At 41.0% G+C, this 17,008-nt stretch overlaps 1 protein-coding gene across 1 annotated transcript in view; it reads left to right on the top strand.

Annotated features, from left to right (window-relative positions):
* The first annotated feature begins 844 nt into the window (after positions 1-844).
* The window catches only part of LOC139912810 (uncharacterized), a 55,749-nt gene continuing 39,585 nt past the window's right edge, over positions 845-17,008 (top strand). Inside the window, exons 1-5 of the mRNA XM_078284265.1 lie at positions 845-969; positions 13,078-13,161; positions 14,106-14,153; positions 15,422-15,517; positions 16,053-16,079. Coding sequence (XP_078140391.1) covers positions 894-969; positions 13,078-13,161; positions 14,106-14,153; positions 15,422-15,517; positions 16,053-16,079 — 331 coding nt within the window. The 5' untranslated portion in view covers positions 845-893. The remainder of the gene's footprint in view (positions 970-13,077; positions 13,162-14,105; positions 14,154-15,421; positions 15,518-16,052; positions 16,080-17,008) is intronic.

Below are 17,008 nucleotides of genomic sequence, written 5' to 3'. Positions count from 1 at the left end.
CTGAGGTTGGCCCTTGCTCCATTACTGATCCCTGTTACAAGACACACAATAGGGGGAGATTGTCATGCCTGTCTGTTTAAATATTTATCCTGATGAACTGGCTTAGAGACTGCACAGACCTGCAGGCTGATGCCTCTTGGGCTCTTTGCTCTCTGTCATCTCCCTGTGATGCCGACAGTTTTCTCATTGCTTTACTAGAACCACTCTGACTGGCTTTCACACGTGGGCTGCCGGGCAGACAGCACTGCTATTTCCAGCCCACTCAGGCAGCCGGCGACTTTGTATGTTGTTCTGATATTTCGTGGACACATGCTGATAGTTGCTGTGTTCTTTTCCCTCAGCCTCAAAGTTTTCTGGAACACTTGCTTCAGAAAAGACATCAAGAAATAATGTTACTGCATGTGCTGAAAACCGACCAGCTAAAAAGGAGAGCCATGGAAAACAGGTAATTATCTGGGTATGTGGTTTGCTCTTCCTCAGTCTCTTGACTCTGAAAGATAAGTACGCTCCGTATCCATGCAAATGCTTGGCAGACAGTTCAATTCCTTCTGGATGAGAGGGAGGGGGGGTCTCTCTCTCTCTTTCTCGCTCTCTCTCTCTCTCTGTCTCTCTGTCTTTCTCTCTCTCTCTCTCTCTTTCCTTGCTGGCAGCAGAGTCTGCACTGTTGGCAGGAGTGACCAGAATAAAAACAGCAACACCAGACATAGGGGAGGAAAAAAAGCAAAGTGATCCATTGAACCAGAGTCTTTGCCCTCTCTTAATTACGTCGTGTCCCATATCTTTTCCCTTTTTTCACTTTTTTTTCCACTCTTTAAGACTTTGGGCTAGTGGTAATTAGCTAGAGGAGAATAAAACCAGCTGATCAGGAGAGGGGTGGTGCATTTTGGAGCGAGATGGCTAACAGAAACGTTCTGTTGCTCTTCTGCGGACTCTTCCTCGTAGCTCTGATTCAGCCCTCACTTCAAGGAGGTAAGTGTGTGCCTCAGGTGAACTGAGCTGAGATCTCTGCTGCATCAATCACAGGCTTAGAACAAGTGCAGTTTTTTTTTGTCTATGCCTCTCTTTGTCCCTCTCAGACATAAACAGAATTTAAAGTCAGTAAAGCATGTTTTGGTGACAGCTAATCAGTGATTAGAACAGTGCCTGGTATGTATTGTTACTTATTTGCCCTTATTAAGTTAAACCCTATAGATAACATATAAACCCTATTAGAATTGACCTCAGTTGCAGGTGAAACTCATTGTGAATTTGCATAAAATACAAATCATGTGCTTAAAGATAACTTAGATGGTTTTATTTTTTTATTGCCTCCTTTGGCTTAATCCCAGCTAACCCCTGAAAAAAGAATGCTGTAATTACATTTCAATGTACTTCTGGCGAGATGTGTGATTGTGTGATGGTGTGATTTTAATATATTAGTGCCTTAGTATAAACCTCTCATGCAGCAGGTATGATAATTAACGAATGTTTAGTCTATCCTCTGCACAAGTATCCATGAGTAGCGGTATGTATTAAACAAACTGTCCATTTCACTCTAAGGCCGAAATAACATTCTGTTCCATCACATTACTGATGAACAGCTCACTATCTCTTGACATTGACAATTAGAAAGTTCCTTGCTACTGTATTGGATTTGACGTTCAATACTGTCCAGGTTTTGTGGCCAGAGGCTATAAATTGTAGTTGTGTTTAATAGTACTGTCACAGAAGAGCAGATAACTGTACATCATAACTTTATTTCAGCTCTGGCATTCTCATTCAAATCTTTATTGTGTACATAATTTAAATCTTCTTTGAGTTTTGAAAATGATTTATATTGAGGAGTCTTACAATGATTACTTTTTGAGGTTGCAAAATGATCTCATACTGTACTAACTCAATGCAGTATGTGTTTTTAATCGATTTGATAAATCACCACAGTACTGTGCGTTAAGTTATAAGCAGTTCTAAACCAAGCAAGCACATTAATTTGATATGATCCTCTATAACTGTTAATCAGATTTATGTTTTTTTGAAAATATTTTCAGATAGAGCTTGTATTGGCCACAGTGGAAAGCTCTCATTAGGCAGGAGGAACAACAGAAAATGTAGTCGTCATCTTACACATGCACCTGCAAAACAGTGTATGTTTATGTGCTGCAGACAGTGTGGGGACTCTGTAAAGGGCTCATGTAACACTCTGGCCCTTTCCTATAGCATGTCAGGAAGAGAAGACTCCAGCTGCTCCCTCTTTCCCCTCAGCTACACCACATACTTTAAATTTACCCTTGATGAACTCCCAGGTGGACAGCTGCATAGATCCGAGCGTGTGTGTGAGTGTCATCTTGACAGCTTCGACCAGGGCTTCTTTCGAGGCTACAGGACTGTTCTGCCCAGAATCCTTGAAGCAACAGTACACAGACTTTAGGGGTTCGTTTCACGCGCAGTTTGTAATTACGGCTTATCAGTTTCAGAGACAGAGGTTGTGAGCATGCCTTTCCTCCCACTCTCATTCAGCCCGTGAGTTTGCTCTTTCTCTCCTTTCTGCGTTGCTTTGATTTTGTTCTTCGTCTGCTTTTTGGCTGAGAGTCTGAGCTGTTCAGCCCTCGACTGGAAAGCATGTTTAGCATCTGGGTCCGGGTCTGCTAGAGTCAAGTTAACTCTTTTACCTGTATGTATTTGCTCAAAAGTATTATCTCTTTGGCTCACTGATGCATTTGTTCCCATCTGATAGTGTTCAAGCATCCTTTCAAAAGCATCAGATTGAGTCATGGTTAGACCCCAGTCCTTGCTAGATTCCTGACAAGAATACCTTGCCCATATATAGTCTTACTTTTGCTATCTTGTTTGGTTTGGTCTGATTTGATGATGTTGACAAAGTCTAAGCATAGTTGTAATACTAATGGAAAAAATTAGACATTGCAGATAGACACCTACCATATGGAGACTGCACTGAAAGCTTCATGAAATAGATAACATTATGCTTTTAAAGTCCCTCTTGACTTATGTGCCTGACTTATGTGTCTGTTCAGCACCTGAACATTTTGAATGTATATTAAACCTGTCCAGGGCCTTTTAGATCCAAGGATTCTGGCTCTGTCAGGTCATAGATTTGCAAATATAAAAATTGCTTTTGCTCTTTTCTCCCTCACAGCACATTTATCCCTAGTTCTCTGTGCCAGCCTTAACGGTCAGTCCATTGTGTTGACCGAAACAATCAGAGTTCAGTTGAGATTTTGAGGTGCGCTCAGACAGAATTTACAGCATGCAAAGGAGCCAACAAATATCAATATTGGCTTAGGAGCAAAACTTTGATCTCCAGTGAATGTTGAACTCATCCATATCAAACATTTCTGAGGTGCTCAAACCAGCTCCATCTGTGTCCGCGCACAAGTTGAAAAACCTACTCTCAGCTTGGTTCAAAGGTCAATTATCTGCGAGTAACATGAACCTCATTAACACCCAATCCGTCCTTTTAGTGTTTCGGCACAGAAAATGCCGCTTCCGCTTGCAAAATTTACCCTTGGGATCAGGTTGGATTGCAAGGCCTTTCTGATTGTTTTCCATCGACAAGTGTAAATGAGTTATGGTCCTAGAGGGAACATCTGGGAAGGAGTTTGTTAATAAATATGCCCCTTGTCATGTTACCCTATAACCATGTGCAGGTAGAGTGTGTTGGTTCCCCCTCGTACGATGAAGGAGTCACATTTTCCTTACATTCTACAAACAAACAACATCTGTCGGACGGATACAGTGAGTTGGATGTTATTCTGATCAAAATAAATCTGTGTTGAGACAGCTTGGGCTCAGTGGCCTCTTTTTTGAGAGCTACATTAGATAGCTCAATCAAACCCAAGCCTAGAACTTAACAAGCTCTTCAAACTGTTGGTAAAATTCTTTGAATCGTTTCCTTAAGCTGGATCTCAGAATTTCTTACTCTGTAGCGTCCTAATAGCTTCTAGTGTGTAAATGGAATAGTGAACAGCTTGTAAACTGCCATCTGCCCCTTTGCTCCCCTGTCGCTCTCTCTGGGCTCCATCAAATATGTAATGCAATGACAATAGCTTCGCTTTTTACATATTAAATGCCAAGAGTGTATCAGGTTTCCCCTCCTATTTCACACCTCCATGTACAGTATGTTGTGTTCCCCCAGACAACCTCAACAACCAACTAGCGAACTTGTGCCAGTCATCAGTTTGGTTTTTATGACGGACATGGTTAATGGCACAATTCTGACAAGCAGAGGCCAGTTGAAGATGAAAAAGGAAAAATAGCTGCTCTGTTCCTTCACAGTCTCATAAGAATTAAAGAAGTTGTGATTTTTTTAGTACTGCTGGAAGCCAGTTTGCCTCATTCGGCCTTGGCCAGGTTCAGCCTCGAGACTTCTGAGGAATTTAATACATTAATTCTCCCCATCAGTGACACTCCCCTGGCTGCAGTTGAAGGTAAATGAAATCACTGTGGATTGGATGGCACGCCTTGGCTGTCGGGCAACAGTAGTGATGAATTGCAGCATGGCCCTTATTGCTGGTAGATACCCAATCTGATTGTCTTGAAGTGAGTGCTGCTCCAGCGTTTATTGGTGGCGTGTGTTGTGAACACCTCTGGCCCTAATCCCTTTTTTGGCAAGGTCTGGTGCCAGCCACAGCAAGCTGGATTAATGTGACACCCTGGCGTCTCATGGCTCAACGGCACTGCACTGCAATTAAAGGAATAGGGCATTTAAAGTACTGCCTGAGGAAGACACAGAGGTTCTGTAATTGGATCAGGACTTCTTCAATGCTGGACCCACAGAGGCTTTTTAATTTGTTGATGTTGAATGGTTTGGTGCAGTTTGCTTTATGGTGACCTCATTCAGTACTGACTTGAGTTGGAGCCTCTGGGTTACTAGCAGCGGGCGACCAGGGGTTGCGAAAGAACTTTTATTCCACCATATTTTTGTCTTACTTTGACGTGTGCTGGGAGAGTATTAACAGGTTGGACAATCGATCCATGTTTTGCAGTTTTACATCAAAACGTGTTGCCCGGCTGGGAAGTCATTTACTGTATCAAAACTCATAGTCAGGAGTGATTACTAACATTTTAGCTATCAAGTTTCCAATCACCATTTTCACTGTAATTATTGTTAAGTGTTTGTAAGAATCAGACCAGAGTTTTGGGATGGATGAGTTGCTTTAATAGACACATAATTTAAAAAGAGTGTGTTGGAAATGTCTAGGGTGTAACTCCAGGCATACACACATCACGTTTTACTATGTGTACTCTATCTATGTAACACAGATGGCCTGTTTAATGCAACCCATTTCCTTCATAAATAGACGGCTGACATGATTTGTGCTTGAACATGCTTATGACTCAAACGGCACAGGTTTCTCATAAAGGACCTTTCCGTGGCTAGGAGCAAATATCGGTTCATAGTTTGTTTTGCTCTTAGTTTTTGGTTGTGGGTAGATGCCAGTCCTAGCATCTCCCAGTCAGATGTTTGGTCTGTGATCAGCCAGTGCCAAGTGTTCAACAAAGAAGCACATTAACTCAGATGATTCATTCCAGCCACTCTGCAAGCAGCCCTCACCAGGCTGTGAGCTGTTAGGAGCAGTCTCTCCGGGCCAACAATCTGAAATGGCTCCTGTCAGGAATGTGTTCAGCTTGTTGCATTTCTTGACCCACCGCTGCCTACTATCCAAGCTCTCCCTGGTCTACTTTGAGTAAATGTATGTATATCCTCAAGGAAATGTATTTAATTAGAAAAAGAGATCTCAAGCTGTGGCTCTTATGAAAATGTTCCATCTGTGAGATATTTGAAGAGGCCTGTCAGGTTTAGTTTTATTACAATCATAAAGCATTGTAAAGGAGCTGCATCTTTTCCTGTTATTTGGGACAGGCTAATGACATTTTTTATTTTTCCCTCTACGTCAGGTGTTCTGCTTTAGTTGGAATGATTAAGAGGAGCATATGAAAAGCACTCGTGCCATTACTCTTTCATGACAAAAGGACTGTGCGCACAAAAAAAAGAGCACAAAAACAAATATGTTGTATATTTTTTATCACTGCAAAAGCACAGCTATAGCCATAACTAAACTGAACTTTAGAAAAGCTGGTGATAAAATGGAAATTCTGATAAAACACATTACGTCAATTTAATGAAAGTCCTCTGGCATGAAAATGTTATACACTGTGTTGTATTAGTTTCAATACCCGCAAAAGAAATGTTTCCTTGGTAAACATGGCTTATTAGGCCTTTGGCATCAATCAGTTTAGGTCTGAACCAATGAAGCACCATAAGTACTACACTGCATATGAATTACCCTTGGGTCATGTCCCATTCCTACATACACTATATAAAATGTCTACAGAGTGGGCTGATCAGTTCTATCTTAAGGTTTTTGTTCCTCTGCACATACGAGAAATCACAGATTTTATGCATTCTTTGTGCTCTGGCAATTATACAAACTGCTTTTATCCTTTCCAGGATAAAGGCAAATGTGGAAATGCCCATATCAGGTTAATAAAGATGACTGATGATTCCTCATTCAGTCCTGTCCCTCCTCGCAATTCATATGCTGAGCTGCAATATTTGGGGTTTCATTCCATTTTGAAAAATAAATGTTTATTGATATCCATTACTAAATATTTGACAATTAAGGATGATTCAAGCCGCTAAAATGTAAGTAAAGGTTCTAAGATCTTGATTTTGTTTGAGTAGGTGTCACATTTTTCAAATGATGGATATCAAATTTTGGAATGAAACTTCATTTTTGCCTTTGCCTTGGATGGCTGTAATATGTCTCATTAAAACAGCTCATCCCATTTTAGGTAATAAGATACAGCAGATTATTTGTATTTGGTCTGAAGTTTCACGTCTGATGGATAACCATCTTTATAGGACAGCACCAAAAGAGCAAAGCAAACTATAAACAGCAGATTATTTGTATTTGGTCTGAAATTTCACGTCTGATGAATAACCATCTTTATAGGACAGCACCAAAAGAGCAAAGCAAACTATAAAGTGGAAACTTTACAGTGTAAATAGCTAATATTTTTCAGATTGCAATTATTAGATGTTTCTGGAGAAGTTGCTTCGTCCTTCAACTGAGTCTGTCCTACTGAATGATGCGATCAAAATAGTCAAAATATGCAACCGTAGACCGTAACTTATGTTTTCGTCATGCTCAATACAAAATCTGAAATACTTATAGAGGAGGAATCCACAGCTGTTAAAAATCCTTTTTTTCAGTTTCAAAAGCATGTCTTTCCTAATCCTGTAGTGATCCATTATCAGCTCCCAATGGGATGGCCTCAGCCAAGACACCCAAGGGCAGACAATGGAACAACGACAAGATTAGAATCAGGTCTTCCCTCACTTTAAAATAGGGTTGTCTGTGTGTTGTGTGTTTATTTGCCTGTGAATACCTCAGGCTGACGCTCTGCTCCACAGATGTGTCACTGATGCAGAGGCTTGGGCTGAGGCCCCAGGCCTTGGCTTGGCTCTGGGGAAGGACAGGTGGAGGAAGGGACAGGCGGGGGAGAGAGGGAGAGTTAATGAGATTTACCATCAGATGGATTTACTCATTTCACTTTTTACTGCCTTAGATGCTCCTTGTGCTTTCCTCATTTCCTTGCAACATGCTCTGGAAAATATACAGTGTGAAAGGGGTGACAAATACTAGGTCGGCTGTCACATGTCTGATAACAGGAGATGTGAGGGTGCCAGGAACCACAGGGTTTGCTTTACTGCAACAAGTTAGTCTGCGTTGCAGTATGAGACCTTTCCATAAAGGGAGTACAGAACCTCCTCTTCTCACATCTGACGCAAAGCAGTAATTGACAGTGGTTTGAATGAGTTTGACCACAGCACAGTTGTTAGTTAGCCAAACCATTTTTCATTTTATTAACAGTGATGGAGTCATTGGTGCTGAATTCTGTAAACGGCAGGTGGTTGAAACAGTGACAACACATTACAATGTAGTTTTCTCAGGACTTACCGCAAAGTATGAGGAGTGCAGTACTGTGTAATCATGAATGGTAATGGCTCTCTAAGTCTTTAATGAAGGGTGGGGAATACAGTAATTAGCCTTTGTGCAGTTGCGTGTGTGAGTCGTGTGTATATAGTTTGTCTTGCACGACTACCATGCAAATTGTTCCATCAACTCTCAGGCATTTAATTATTCAGTAAAACAGACCAATTATTAAACACCCACAGTGCAGGGTCGTGAAAATGTCATATTACTCACCAGCTTGTTGTAAAATGACACTCTTTCAAGTCACAAACAGCAATTGTAAAACGTGTGTCATTAACATGGGAGGTACAAGGGGAAAAATCCGTCATTGGCTTTGGTTAGATTCAATACCAGAACAATTTCTGACTTAAAATTCCATAACTTGTCTGCTATTCAGTCATTAAAAGGCCTTATTTGTGGGCTCAATAACTCTTTTCCTCCATAAAATTGGGCCTTATGAGCCAGTATAAAATTTCCACCAAGGTATTATTTGTACTTAGATTGTTTGATGTTTTTTTGGGGTTGGCTCTATCTGCAGTATTGATGCTCAGACAAAAATATCAAATGAATTCTCTTGCTAGCTAAACAGTTGATAAATATGTCACTTCCTATTTTCCAGGCTAACACTCAAAACATGACATACTACAAAACTAAACATCCTGGAGGTTGGATACGCCCTTTCCACCTGTTAGTTAGTGTCTGGTGGACTACGTGATCTTATCAAAATTTAAAACAATGGAAAGGGAGAAACCAAAACACGGTCCCACATTGGGTACGAATGTAGTATGTAGTTCTTACAGCTGAGCCAAAGACTTTTCATACATTTTATGGTGCTGCATGTGTTTATACAGTATAAATGTAAACTTCCAGCCACTGGAAGCTGAAATCTGTGATTTCTCTACAAGTGCATTGTCTTTTTACCTTTTCGGATTATGAAAAAAAGAAGCAGTATTCCTATATGGAGGAAAGCTGTCATGTAATTGGATGATTAAAGGAAAAATCCACCCTAAAACACTTAAACATTGGTAAAAAGAAGAAAAGAACAGCTGTTAGTGATGTACCTTGCATTCTCCATTTTGTTGTTAAGTACTGTATTTTTTTTATTCCTGTCGATAATTGGCCAGACATAGACAATGTGATGTCATGTCAAGATATTTCCAGTGCGTCAACAGTGTAGCTTAATAGCAGAAAAACTTTCAACTATTGAAAGCATCAATGGTAAACGCGAAGTTTTGGTGTCAGTCCCTCAGAATCAAAGAGGAAGAGCTTCTGTGCAGACTCACCATTTTACACCAACGTTCAACAATTATACAGGGAGAAATCCATTGTAGAAGAGGAAGAGACACCAATTTCTCCACCAATAGTAGCCTTAATAGTCCATAATGCAATGCAGCTGTAAGACATGTTACGTTGTGAGTAAGGGGTGCAGCTCTCAATTTTTCAATTTTTCTCAACCACAAACTTGCTGTCTTGCTCTTACTACGCAATCACTATTGTTCCCTCCACCTAAAACCCACAAATGAAATGTAACAAGTTCAGGTCCGTTCTCTGGGGGTTGTAGAACGGCATTCTGGGAAATGTAGGAAATCACTAACTGAAGTAGAAGTAGACCAGGCAGGTTGAGGCAAAATAAATGACAACATTTCATCATAAAATAACTCCTGGAATGCATTGAACATTACTGATGATATATAACAGAATAACAGTGTCCGAGGCTGGAATTTTACGCTAACCTCATCTCAGGTTTTCACTGACGGCGTTACTCCAGTGCTAACACGTGTAATACAGTCCAAAACGCAAATAAAGATTTCCTTCTTCATTACGTATTAACGTAAATTGTTTAACAGCCAGTCCTAATCTTGCAATGTGATTGGCTAAGAGACATTTCAAGGCACTCTCAGACCCCATCACTCAAATATCAGTCTGTCTTGTTTACATTCTGTTGATACACTGGCTGCATTTGTAGCTTGACGCTCCAGGCACTTTTAAGTCCTGTGGTCAAACCCCATTCAAGACCAACTGGACCGATCTCTCTCTCGCTCTCTGGCCAAAGGAGTAGGCACAGCAGAGTATTGGAAAGTTTATAACTGCAACCAAGGGTATCAAGCTAACCGGCTAAACTTCCACTTCCTAGCGAGCACGCTGCCACTCCACAGCAGTGAAAATAACTCTTCCTCAGCCCACAACTCCCCACAGCCATTTTATTTACATGATAGCAAGAGGGCTTATTATGTTAGTGTGTAACCTGCAATAATTTATTGACGCTTCCTCATCATCCCTTCGTCACATCGGCTATCTTAACAGTTCGTAAATCCCTCTCACGTTGCAACACATTACTTAGATTGAAAATAAGGCTGTATTTTATCATGAAAAGGTTATATAATGTAGGTTTAAAGAACTCCAACTTGTCATCCTGTGTTTTGTTGGGCTTGTACATGTAAGGCTGTATTTGACCTTTTCTACCTGCTCCTCCATCAGCCATTGTTTCAGCAGCATCAAATTACTAATAAGAGTTACTGCATAGTAATAAACGTTCAGATCTTCTTTCCCAGGGCTTAAAATTCACCGGCATTAATCATATCATGAACACTCAAAGAGCAAACTCTTGACTGCAGTCAACTGTGAAATAAATTCTGCCTCGGCTGATCACTTGTGCTCTGCAAGCCAATTTTGCCCTTCACACACATTCCAACACATTCCCATGAGTTCACGAGGAACGCGAGTGCATGATGATGATGACGATAATTAGGACAATCAGAAAGAAATCTTCGAATTTATAGGCCAGGTCGGGTCACTTGGCAGAGGTCAGTATGTGCCTTATTTGGCGGGGCTGTGTGAACCCAGTGCACTCTCTGTGTTGCCCTGCGAATGTGGTACAGTAGTGTGATGGGATCCCGACCAGAGGGAAACTGGAGCAGACACACTCCCCTCTGCCTCGCTCGCACTGCCGAGACAGGAAATCCTTCTTTTGATTGTGAAATGAAGGAGCAGAGTGGAGAACAATCACTCCACCCTGGTAGTGTGGTGCCCGCACCTGAGAGCTCTGCCATGCAACCAATGGCATCTACAGGGCTAATGGGCACACACACACACACATTCACATTTGCATTGAATTATGTTTTTGCTAATGAAATACAGAATTGTGGACATTACTCTTTGACCATTCAATCAGGTCAGGGCTTTTTTTTTGTTTTATTTGAGCCTTGCATGATTTCAAGTTCTCTTCTTCTCACTCAGAACTCATTATCACAAGGCCAAACTTCAGGAAACCTGATTGGCTCTCCCATCATCCAGCTCCCTGACCATCTCAGTTAGGACCAGTTAGAATGCACTCATCTGTCCTTGGGTTCATACATGAGGTCATTTATTAAACAAAGACGCAGCTGCCATGCTCTTTAACATAAACTGTTGCTCAAAACATAAAGCACACCCCCTTATTTACACTTCCAAACACTGTGATTTACAGTAAATCACGAAAAGAGAGAGTCTCCTCCATAGCACATGACCCTATTCTGTTAATCGCTGTTGGCCCAGTCCTCGTTGGTTGAGAAAAGAGTTTTCCTCTTAAACAAAAACAGACTGGGTAGACCTAATATTTTTGCCTCGTTCTAATCAGATTTGGTGTGCAATTTTAGCGGATCTAAGTAAATATGACAGTGCTGTCCTCGCTAACCTCAACTCAAGCTACTCAGAGCATCAACACTTTTAGTTTCTCCAGTGTAGACTTTCACAGTTTATGTTAACTTTCCACACGAAATGAAGACATGAGTGAACTTATTAGCGTTCCTTGTTCCATTTCTTCATGAGCCAGTTTGGCTCTAGCGTGCACTAACACCCTCCCCCCCCCCCCCCCGCCCCTTTTTTGTTCTCAAACGTTGTGGTTCTCCCATATACACTACAATATCACCACTTCCCATCCAACAGTTGATTCTTACAGTATGTTTCTGAATTTCACACCAGACTGGTTTCCTGTGGTGATTGGCCCTGACTACTCATTTGCTTAACTCCAGCTGTGCAATAGACAGAATATTGATGTTATTGTGGTGGCACAAACCCATTTTGCATGTCACCGCTTGTTAGTGGCAAGGTCAAAGCCTTCCTCAATGCAATAGAGCAATAGGCAGGCATATGCACTTAATATACTGCATAGATTTTCGGGTTTTTGCTTTTCCCATGAGCTCAAATCAGTGTTAAAGACATTTTTCATGCGTACAAGCAAACTAGACCAGACAGTAATACCTTGTAATGTTCTTCCCCTAATGGCCACACTCAGTGGACAGAACACCACAGCGCAACGTTCACACAGCACTCGCTAATAAACACAGGAACGCCTTTGACATGTGGTTTAAATTAATTGGCCTCCCAACACATGTAAGAGTCATTAAACATAATCATTGTGGTCCTGCAGTCCCCTTTCTCTCCATTGCGTCGTGTTTTTAGTGATACAAACCAGGTTTTTCCTTGAAAAAATACAACTGTGTAATTTTGGCCTTAGCTCACCGGTCCCGTTGGATTTAGCTGTTAGTTGTCCCAGAACAACTGGAGTCATGTTTTTTTCATCCTCCCTTTCTTTTGTTTCTGTTGTTGTTCCTTGCACACATGAGGCCACCGTGTCTGGGATCCAGAACGACCATCTCAGGAGTTACTCTGGGTTGGAGCCAGAAATTGGGAAAGGGGGGGGGGGGGGGGGGGATCCACAGTGCTGCGGTTAGCTGAAAGAAGGTTTCCAACTGCAATACCTCATCAGAATGAAAACAATTGGAATTTTCTCTTAATCAAGCTCATAAAGGTTTTTTTTGCTTTGAGTCGTGCTGGAGCTGTTGTATTCACGTTTTAATGTGCGCTCCATCACTGCTATGACCCTGGGCAGAGGTGCATGCCAAGGACAGATTTCAGGTTTGCTGTCTGGGTCACAGATGATGAATGTGTTGGGGAATGTTTGTCTAATGAATTGGGTCATTGTTGAGAAACGCTATTACGAGGGTTGTGATTAAAAAAAAAAATCAATGATGTCTATGGAGTGTTGGCCACATTTTTAGCCAGTGGCCCAAGTGTTTGTTGGTAGAGAACTATCTCTTATGATTTCTGCTGTGTGTTCCAGGTGTGTATGTACCAGCTGGTGCTGGAGTCGGACCAGGAGGCGTGGGACCAGGAGGTGTCGGCCAAGGAACTGGATTTTTTCCAGGTAACACAGCCTCCAATGTCTGTCTGGATACTGTTTAAACAAAAATAATTCAGAACACAGCCACAACAAACAAAGTCTGTTTTGTCTTTTCCAGAGTTATTATTGTTAAATAAATGTAACATTACGATTAATACTGCTGTTGACAGAACAAAAATGAAAAATTACTACAATGAAATAAAAATAATTAAGTGCATGCGATCCTGAAACTAAAATCGTTTCCCATCAAAGTAACGGAAATGTAAATACGAATGCAAAAATATAATAATATTGGTCTTTACTTGACAAAGTTTTGTCATCAAACAGAATATGCAAAGCATTTCACAGCTGCCTGGATGGTTGAAACACAGACATCTGGTCAGACAGTGAGGCTAGAGCTTCAAATGGTCCAAAACAGCTCAGTTACATGTAACTCGTCTGTCTCCCACAAAAACCCAAAACCTAAACTCCTCTTTTGATTCTCCTCATATGGTGCTGTGGCCCATCATAGCCTAACCTTTTTCAACAAAGCAAATTCATAAGCAGGATTGAAATGCAACCTTGCTGGATCAGTCTACTAATGTGCATAAAGCTCCATGTACCAGCAACTGCGTGGTTTTGATTTTTGGCTCATGTTGTGCTGGCCTGTGTATGTGCAATCATGCTACACCGTCTCTCTGTCCACTTTCCATTCCCTCAACAACAACTAACAACATAATTGAGGAGGGTGGGCCGCTATCCTTTAGAAATCATTAATTAAATAAAGAAATAAAATCGATGGACAAGCATACAAACAATCAGTAATCAGCAAACGGCACAAGATGCCACAACACGTCCTCCTGGTGCCCCTACAGCAAGTAAGAGGAAAGGCAGCTGGTGTAATGAGGAACTGCTGAAACAAAAAACTGTCCATTACATCACTACATGTACCATAACTCTTATGCTCTGTATGATTGTTGTTTTACAAGGGGCTGCTGGAGGAGTCCCTGCAGGCTATAAACCAGCTAAAGCTGCAGGTGAGCAGAACAGACATTTGATTTATGATTTTTTTCCTCATTTAAAGAGGTAGTTCAGGTTTTTAAGAAGCCTACAGTATGGTTTATCATGAACTTGGGAGTCATTTCAGTCCATCCAAAAAGCACATGCACCAATACTTTAGTGATTTGGATATGAGAAATTATTACCATTTGTTAGCAAGTCAATGAAGCTGAAAAGCATTTCTTTGAAAAAATATTAAGAAAGGTTTTTCTATGTAGTAATCTGCTATGTTGTGAAATATTCAGACAACAGTTTGGAATGGGAAAAGGGAAATTTGTGGATGGACTAAGGTGACTTCATGGTCAATCAAATGTTCTATGATTAAAGTGTGAAAATGCTGTTGCTCCTTCTAGGCCCAGATTATCTTGTCTGAACGGCCTCGACTGGCTTTAAAGCACAGCCACTGAATGACAGATATTCTGTCTGGCCTTTGTCATATCACACATTCATAGCAGACACACTTGGCACTGCATGCATACTCCACTGTAGCTACAATACACCAAGCACAACATGAAGGACTGGGGCGGTACTCTGCACACTCCCAACCGTTTTTACATGGTGGTGGAACTGGCAATGTCCTTTGCTGAACAAGTTTGACCCTGTATCCCCTGGGCGCCTCCTTTTTTTTTTTTAGCTAGCAGCGCTAAACAGACGCTTCCAGGAAGAACTGGTAATGCTGTTGCGATGACACTATTGAAAACCTGTTTGAAATGTGGTGGACTTATGATAAAAGTTGAAAGTTATTAGTTGTTGAAAGTTGAAATACGTTAGTCTGAGTGCCAAATACATACTAAAGTTTAAACACTGTCGGGAGCGCACAGCAGTGTAACCTTTACATTAACAAGAAGAACAAAGGTTAGCGCTCAGACTTGTTCCCTGTCGACACTCAGACGTACTTTGGTAAGAGCTGTGAGGAACATATGGTGACATTTCCACGTTGTCACACCACCACAAGCTAAGAATACTAGTTAAATCCTAAGGATATTGCCGTAGCAATAAACATTGTGTTCAGTGCCAACCCCCGTTATTAAGCCAGTTTATTGGAAGACATTATGAGGTGTGAGGTGTGGAGGTGTGAGGTCTGTTACACATTTCTCTCACACATTTAAAAGCTCAGTGGTCAATAATCATGATCATGATCATAACAATAATGATTTTAAATGATGATAAAGATGATCTGAAATGAATGACAATGTTAATAAAGATGATGATAATGGTCACACCTGTCTCTGTATGACCCTGACAGCAGGAGGTTATGGAGGGGGACGTGGTGTGGGCCCAGGGGGTTTGGTGCCAGGAGGTGTTGGGACTGGTGGCTTAGGCATTGGAGGACTGGGAACAGGTATGAAAATAAAAAACTTGAAACGATTTTTCATTTTAGCAATCAACCACCAGCATTAGCTGCCCTGTGGCTCTGCTGTCCTTACCGGTATTCAGGTCTTTTTCCCCAGATCTTAATATTAATAACTGAAAACAGGCAATAATGCTAAGTACAGCTTTGGGAATAGAATGAAAAATTAGGTGTCTATTTTGCAGTGTTTGAAACCTGTGGGCAAAATCATGCCTGTAACATATAAACAGTAAATTTTCAAAATGTAAATTAATGATGGGGAAATTAGTGATGGGGAAATTGGTGATGGGGAAATTAGTGATGGACACTGCAGATCCTGAGGTCGGCCAATTTTGGTCATTGATTCTTTAGGAATTCCTATTGAGGCATGTGTGCTAAAAAGTGAAAATGCTCCACCAAAGTCACAATGCCTGTAAGTCATCTGTATCTTATCAGATTTGGCATGAAAAGTGTTTTGCTATTGCAAGACAAAGGCGTAGCCTCACATAAGTTATTAATTGTTTGTCTGTTTGTTTTCACTCAACAGGAGCAGGTGGAAAAGCCCCCAAACCAGGTAAGTTAGAACATTTTTGCATTCGTATTTCAGGAAACTGCTGTACAGTAGTAGTGGAGTGGGCAGGATTTATAAATGTAGGTATTAAAAAATAGCATCTAAAACTTTTCTCATGACAAGGGTTAACAAATGCTTCCATAATATTGGTGTTTTTTATTTTACCAGGTTTATTGAATAATTTAAAGATGTAGTCACTCAGTAATCATACAGTAATAGCTGCAAAGTGATACTGTAATAGAAGCAAAACATATCGTTTTATTCACAACATGGGAAATTCCTCTGCATTCCTTTGAGCAAATAATATTGAAGTGCTTTGGAAGGAAGGAAGGAAATAAAATGTATTGTTGTGAGGTAGATAAAGTATGTTAATGTGTATTGAATGCATTAAGTTCACATACCAACAGAAGGGTGAGACCTGTACAAACGCAGGGCAACAACTAAGGAACAACAATCTCTTTTGATTGGTTGTCACCAACATCTCCTTATCACCCCTGTGTTTTCGTCATGGTTGGTTTACACTGGCTTGGCAGCTGTGGGACGTCCTGACTGGGTGGGACCATACAGAGATTCCACCACTCCTACACCTCTACTGTATTAGGGAGTGATGATTGGCAGAGTGCAAACTTCCATCAGCGCCTGCCAAACAATGGTGCCAGAGCACTGATTAATGTTATTGTAATGTTAGGCCCTTACAATATCTGGAAACCTCCTTGTTGAAATTTACCACAGCCCTTTTCTCCGATACTGTACGGTAAATATTTTTCTTTGCTGTATTTCAGTCTGCACTGTATTGGTGCATTAGCAATGTTTAGCCATCATTTAACTTCCATAAGCATTGCTGATACAATCTCAGCCTACCTCTATGTGTTGAGAAAGATAAGGAACCAAGTAATCGTCTTATAGTCCTGATAAGAGATGGAGCGGGTTAC

The sequence above is a fragment of the Centroberyx gerrardi genome, chromosome 6 (assembly GCF_048128805.1).
Source record: "Centroberyx gerrardi isolate f3 chromosome 6, fCenGer3.hap1.cur.20231027, whole genome shotgun sequence".
Classification (NCBI taxonomy): domain Eukaryota; kingdom Metazoa; phylum Chordata; class Actinopteri; order Beryciformes; family Berycidae; genus Centroberyx; species Centroberyx gerrardi.
Note: the sequence above shows the minus strand (reverse complement) of the source record. Positions and strands in the feature narration are given on the sequence as shown.